Source organism: Cibotium barometz, chromosome 24 (assembly GCF_041138505.1).
Source record: "Cibotium barometz isolate CiBa-2024 chromosome 24, ASM4113850v1, whole genome shotgun sequence".
Taxonomy (NCBI): domain Eukaryota; kingdom Viridiplantae; phylum Streptophyta; class Polypodiopsida; order Cyatheales; family Cibotiaceae; genus Cibotium; species Cibotium barometz.
This window is the reverse complement of record NC_141069.1, coordinates 22,757,998-22,765,134: the sequence shown is the minus strand read 5'-3', so window position 1 is coordinate 22,765,134 and position 7,137 is coordinate 22,757,998. Positions and strand designations below refer to the sequence as shown.

At 46.9% G+C, this 7,137-nt stretch overlaps 1 protein-coding gene across 2 annotated transcripts; it reads left to right on the top strand.

The window, feature by feature from the left end:
* Positions 1-2,004: 2,004 nt before the first annotated feature.
* Positions 2,005-5,848, top strand: LOC147625033 (FT-interacting protein 7-like). 2 transcript variants are annotated; one of them, XM_086818265.1, is made up of 2 exons: positions 2,005-5,416; positions 5,631-5,848. In XM_086818265.1, the coding sequence occupies exon 1, from the start codon at positions 2,473-2,475 to the stop codon at positions 5,413-5,415; it is 2,943 nt and encodes a 980-aa protein (XP_086674391.1). In that variant the 5' UTR covers positions 2,005-2,472; the 3' UTR covers position 5,416; positions 5,631-5,848. The 2 variants fall into 2 exon arrangements, with proteins under 2 accessions (XP_086674391.1, XP_086674390.1); XM_086818264.1 differs by having other exon boundaries at positions 5,591-5,848.
* Positions 5,849-7,137: the final 1,289 nt, after the last annotated feature.

Sequence of the window (7,137 nt, the reverse complement as noted above, 5' to 3'; positions counted from 1 at the left end):
TGAAAGGCTAGACTTTCTTCTTGCACATCAAGAAGGAACCTTCCATGTAGATATCGTAACACAGTGGCGTTTGAATCATAGGTACTCAAAATGGGTCCCCACCATCACATCATGAAAATTTTATGTTCTAAGGGATCATGTAGGTGAGGTAGTGGGGATGACAAAGGCCCCTCAAGTGGTAGAAAGTTACTCGCTTTATATAGTCACAAAAAATGCCTTGAGTGTTCTTAGGGCATGCCATATGCAAAACAAGCTCTATATTGTGCAGCATTACATATGCTATCAAGTATACATTTTCAACAACTCAAGAGATAGTTTGCATAGAGGGAAATAAGTTTTGCATTGGTGGACATACTCTAGGAGCTCTCTTATATTCGGAGGTGCCCATGTGGAGAAACTCGAAAAAGTGTGAGGCCTTTTTGTATGCCGTGATTGTGTTGGCTAGTGGCATGGGAATAGCCCTTAGAGGTGCCTCAATGATGGCTCACAAGTTTGGTGCCACATAAGTTTGCCCACGCATCCTAACATCCAAAATTTGAAGTTCTTAAGGGAAGAGGGAGCTCCACTAGGAGCCATGCTTTGGAAATGTCCACGTGATGGGCCTCATATTTTTGAAAGCTAATTGGACACCGATGGTCACTTGAGCACCTTGGTGGCCGAAGGGGCCAATCATTTGACCTATGCCCACCACAAAGCTCAAACCCTTGGTCTTGGTGCTAGGACGAATCCAACAATACACATTTCAAAATCATCCATTCCATGTGTGCCACACACCCTTGTCCATGAGCATCTCACTCTATATGAACAACATGGTGCACTTCAGTATGCTTATACAAATTTAAGGTGCAAACTTGTGGTGCTTGGGCTGGTTGAAGCTATTAAAAACCTTGCACGTAAGAAAATTGGTAAAATTTTTACCATTTTTAGTTATATAAAACCGACAAATCATAGGAATTTGATTAACACAAACTGGCTACACTCAAACATGTCTTTTCTCTTATAATATTTGAGCAATATTTTTGTAACTCCAACGAGTTATAAATTGGTTACACTCCAACTTGTCCTTTTTCTTATTAGAGCAATATTATAAATTAAAAACATGACGATTGCCATCAAACACGTGACCAAAAACTTGGATGCTGTGAAACCAGACTTACCCCAGTAGGGCCGCCCTAGTGTGGCGACCAAGGGCCACGCAGGAACAGCCCCTAGAAGTGCTCCATATGTGGCCAACTTCCAAGTGTCGGAAGGATCTACGAAACCTACTTGTAAGTCGTAAGTACGCATGTAACTTGTCATCAAGTGACTACGGTCACCCTTGTAGTATGTACCTATGAGCCATGGACCCAAACGGGGGGGCCACAGGCAGTTGCGGTTCTGGGTTTCCAACTTTTCCATTCGACGTATGCGAGTGAGTCTCGGAGACAGAACCGCCCATTTTACTGCGGGAGGACAAATGGGCGGTTGCGGTAAAAGGCATAAGGTGTGGTCGAAAATTAAAATATATTTAATACTAATTCCATTATTCAATTTATTTATCCGTTTCTTTATTGGGTGTGCGGAGTCAGCTGCAAACAGTAACAGTCGATTTTTCAAGGAGGAGGGAGCCCGAGTCTCTCATCTTTTTCGGAAAAAAAACGTATTTTCACGACTCAAATTTTAAAAAAAGCGCTTCTAACCATCAATTTAAAGATTCAGAATTCTTGAAATTTTAGTTTATAACACTGGTTAACCTACGTAATTTTTTTTATTGTTTTGGGAGAATATTTAAAATATATTAATCACCGAAGATAACCTACGTATTTTTTTTATTGTTTTGGGAGAATATTTAAAATATATTAATCACCGAAGATATTTACATCAAACCATCCTTTTAATCCCGAAGATATTTAAAGGTCGCCGTTGTTTTTGTTTTTTCACAAGCTATTAAAAAAAGTATATTTCTAAGATGGGCCCTACTACGGTTATTTTATCAAGTCGACATGCTAAAGCCGAGGCCTGGTAACGTGACAAAAATTGATTTTCAATGCACTTCCCGGCTTAGATAGTCTGCGTATCTGACATACAAAAGGAAATCCTAGGTGCTCTTCGATATGCTTGCCACTGCTTTAGAAGAGGAAGGGGCTGCAAAAGATGCGATCAACGAGGCAGAAGGTTTAGCGTTTATAGTGAGAAGGCCATAGCCTAGGTCCATGTAAATAAATCATTAAGGGCTCTCTGTCTCTCTCTCTCTCCAAAGCTTATAGTATCAACATAGCCTGCATGCATGCAAATCGTTACGGGGGCCTCTAGCTCGCTCGCTCTCTCTCTCTCTCTCTCTCTCTCTCTCTCTCTCTCCCTTATTACATGTGTCTTCACTGAGAATGCTTTTCTGGCCCTTGCAGTGTCTCTAAGCCTGCTGTTGCTCCAATCTTTGTTTTGAGTTCATCAAGTGTGTGCTTTGAGAGAGAATAGAAGAATAAAGGAAACACCATGCCCAACAGTAAGCTTGTTGTAGAGGTCTTGCATGCCACCAATCTTTCGCCCAAAGATGGGGAAGGCTCGGCTAGCCCTTATGTAGAGGTGGAGTTTGATTCACAGAAACTGAGGACCAAGACAAAAAACAAAGATCTCAACCCTGTGTGGAATGAGAAGCTTGAGTTCACAGTGAATGAAAGGGATTTGCTAGAGGAAGAGTGCATAGATGTGCATGTGTACACTACAAGGAAAAATGGGCATAGGACATCATTGGGAAGGTCAAGAGTGGAAGGTTACCACATAAGAAAGAGAGGGCATGAGGGCGCAGAGAAAGCCATAGGCTTTCCCATAGAGAAGGGATGGTCTGTATTCACCATAAACAGGGGGGAGCTGTATTTGAAGGTTTATTACTATGATGAAGAGAAGCAGCCCAAGCTGGCAAGTGGCGGGAAAAATGGGAAAGGAGAAGGTGAAGAGAAGGGCAAGGGCGGAGGCGGAGGGGGCGCAGGCGGAGGCGCAGGGGGCGGAGGCAAGGGAGGCGGAGGTGTCGTTGCGGCGGAGAAGTCCGGCGGCGGCAAGGCCGGCCAAACGGTGAGCTGGTCCGGCGACACTTCGACTGTCGATTTCTCCGTCAAGCCGACTTGGATTCCGAAGACGGAGAACATCCGGCACGACCTGGTTGATCAGCTGAAGTACCTCTTTGTCCGAGTGGAGCGCGCCCGCGGGTTGGCCATCAAGGACGTGACGGGCAGCTCCGACCCCTTCGCCGAAGTGAAAGTGGGAAACGCCAAGGTTACCACGGCCGTCATCTCCAGAAATCTGAATCCAGTGTGGAACGAAGTGTTTGCCTTCTCTCAGGACCAGTACCAGGCCCAACTTTTGGAAATTACCGTCTGGGACCGTGACACAGTCCGCAACGACTTTCTGGGGCACGTCTCCTTCGACATTGCCGAGATTCCGGACCGCCGCCCGCCCGATTCCCCCTTGGCCCCCCAATGGTACCGCCTGGAATCCCGCCACGACGCCAAGAAGCCCGCCCAGGGAGAGATCATGCTGTCCGTGTGGGTGGGAACGCAGGCTGACGAGGCATTCCCACGCTCGCGCCAGTCGGATAGCGGCTGGGTTCCGCACACACGTGCCACCATTTATCTCTCGCCACGGCTGTGGTACTTGCGGGTGGTGGTGCGCGAGGCGCAGGATCTGGTTGTGAACAAGCCTAATAGGGTACCGGAGGTGATGGTGAGAGTGGAGCTGGGCACCCAGGTGCAGCGGACCAAAACCGCGAGTACCCGCAACAACAGTCCTTCTTGGGGGGACGAGCTTCTCTTTGTTGCGACAGAGCCTTTTGCTGATGAAATCCTCACCGTCACTGTGCTGGATCGTGTGGGTGTCAATAAAGATGAATCCATGGGCTTCGTGAAAATCCCCCTCGCCTCCGTCCCCAGGCATATCACACACCGCCTGGTCGACCCCAAATGGTACGACCTGGAGCGCGAGAAGAAGGACATCAAGGAGGTTGCACATGACGTGGCGGACAAAATCAAAGGCAACGCCAAGTTTATGAGCCGCATCCATCTCTTGATCTGCCTGGAGGGTGCCTACCATGTGCTGGACGAGTCCACCCAATACACCAGCGACACGTGCCCCTCGGACCGCCGCCTCTGGAGGCAACCGGTGGCCCTGCTGGAGCTTGGCTTACGTGGCGCAATGGGGCTGCAGCCAATGAAGGTGCGCGACGGGCGGAGCTGTACCGACGCCTACTGTGTAGCCAAGTATGGGCGGAAGTGGGTGAGGACGCGGACCGTGCTGGACTCGTTGGCGCCACGCTGGCACGAGCAGTACATGTGGGATGTGTACGACCCGTGCACAGTGTTGACAGTTGGCGTCTTCGACAATCACCATTTGGGCAATGGTTTGCCAGAGAAGGCCCAGGCACAGCAGGCCCAATCCCACGGCGCCCATGGGCATGGGCAGAAGGATGAGGTCATCGGCAAAGTGAGAATACGTTTGTCGACCCTAGAGACAGACAGGGAGTATGCACACAGGTACCCTCTTATTGTCTTGGACCGGTCGGGTGTGAAAAGCAGAGGAGAGATAGAGCTGGTGGTGAGGCTCAGTTGCATCAAGCGCCTCAACATGATGTTGGCCTACGTACGGCCGCTTCTGCCCAAGCAGCACTACGTGAAGCCAATCAACGTCCGACATGTGGAGGTACTGCGGGAGGCCGCCATAAGGATACTGACAGCTCGGCTGGCGAGGTCGGAGCCGCCAGTTAGGGCTGAGGTGGTGCGCTACATGCTTGATATGGATCAATACAGGTGGAGCTACAGGCGCAGCAAGGCCAACTGGTACCGCATAGTGAGGGTGTTCGACGGCTGCTTGGCAGTAGGGGCGTGGTTCCAGGATATCTGCAGGTGGAAGAATCCGGTCACGACTGTGCTAGTCCATGTGCTGTATTTCATCCTTGTGTGGTATCCGGAGCTCATACTGCCCACCGTCTTCCTCTACATGTTCCTCATTGGGGCTTGGCAGTACCGGTTCCGCGCCAAGCAACCACCCCACATGGACGTCAACCTTTCACACGCCAACTCCACAGGCCAAGAGGAGCTCGACGAGGAGTTTGATTCCATACCCTCTGCCAAGTCCCACGAGGTCGTCCGGATGCGCTACGACCGCATGCGGGCGTTGGCCGGGCGGATACAGACGGTGATGGGCGACCTGGCCACCCAGCTGGAGCGCGTGCATGCCTTCCTCAACTGGCGCGACCCGCGGGCTACCACAATTTTCATCACCTTCTGCCTGTTGGCTGCCATCATCCTCTATGTCACGCCGATACGCGTCATCGTCATACTCATTGGCGTTTATGTGCTCAGGCACCCTCGATTCCGGGATGGCTTGCCGTCTGTCCCCATGAATTTCTTCAGAAGGCTACCTGCTCTCTCTGACAGGATGCTTTGAGGTTCCATTGTCATGCACGTTCTATTGTTTTCTGCAAGTGCCTCTTCTTAGATTTGTTTCCTTTTCATGTAATGTGTAGGATATAGAGTTGGGACTGTGAACCTGTGTGTTGCAGGCAGGGGCCCTCCCTACACATGAGCTTTCTCATGCTATCTCCTTTCTCTGGTTTTTGCAGATTGTGCATAAGGGCTATCTCCTTTCTCTGGTTTTTGCAGATTGTGCATAAGGGAGGGAAATTTTGGATTCATAGAATCTCTGTAGTTCTTTACCTAAGTGTAGTGCAACTCTATTTGTATGCTAATATCTAGCAAAGGTTGCTTTCATGTGAGGGAACCCCATGGCTTTTTTTTACCTTCTTGTTCTTGTCTAGTGTGGTCAATTTTGGAATATATATTATATCTATAAAGGAAGACGTGGTGGATTTTGTGGGATTGTCACATTGCAAGGTATTTTACATGGCTGCACCATGCATATGTCTGTGTACATGTTTGTCAAATCACCACTTTTTTGTGCTTTCCTTTTACCTTTCAGTTGTATTGATAATACTCTAACTTCTTCGTAATAAGAAGTCAATCATAAAGAAGATAAGTTATATTTGAAAATTGAAAGAAACTCTAACTTTCATTTGATAATATATTTTTTATGAGTGAGAGAACCATGGCATGAGAGTTGTGAAATAGAGAATTGATCATGAAGATCCTCCTTTATTATATATATTATATGAACTGACATATATATCTTAGCAAGAAGATGAGTGTAACAAGTTGACAAAATTCAATGCAACTTGTATCTTAGCCATTGGGCAAAGAAGTAAAGTGTAGCAAGTTGATAAAATTCAATGCAACTTGTATCTTAGCCATTGGGCACAAAGAACTTTTTTGCATTGCCAAATGTAAAGATGTGTGCATGATATTTAAGGCAAAATTCAAAACTTGCAAAATTGTTGAATGTGTAATAGAAATGCTCCACGAGAACGAAGGGAGATGCTCCATGTGAATGAAGGGGACTTGTAGAGTAATGGGTCACAACTCAAATTGAGTTGACTTGTAGAGTGATGGGTCATAAACCAAATTGAATTGAGTGTATAAGAGAGATGCTCCACATGAACAAAGGGGGACTTGTAGAGTGAGGGGTCACAACCCTTAAGTGAGGTGCCAAGTCACTTCAAATGTTTTAAAGATCCTTGCAAGGCTAACCAATATGCTTGACTCTTTTCCACTTGTGCATTTATCAGAGGGACTTGAATGCTATAAGAGAAGTCTTCTAAGTTGGTGTGGGGGATCAGAGAAGTCTTCTAAGTTGGTGTGGGGGATCTTCACGTCATTGTTAAAATAAATGATCTTTATGTGGGGAGCGGTTAAGTTCGAGCCTTTACTCACCCCACTTGCTTGTAGAGTGTTGATGAACCATATTTAGTATTTCATAATGATGCACTACCATTAACCTCATATTTTGGAGAGTATCATATACATAGTAAAATAAGCGATCTTGGACAAGGCTACTATAAATAGGGCCTTGGGTTCATTGTAGGGTTCTTTTTAGTCATTCATATCTTGGACATCTACATGTACTCTTGGCTCCTTTCTTGGAGATGGCCTGTCATGGTCTAGGGCTCATAGCAATCTTGATAGCCATCCTCATGGTGAGAGGTTAAATTACTTAGGCTTTATGCAAATACCTTCTTTGCTACATGTGCATGTGGATTCCTTTTATTTTCATCAT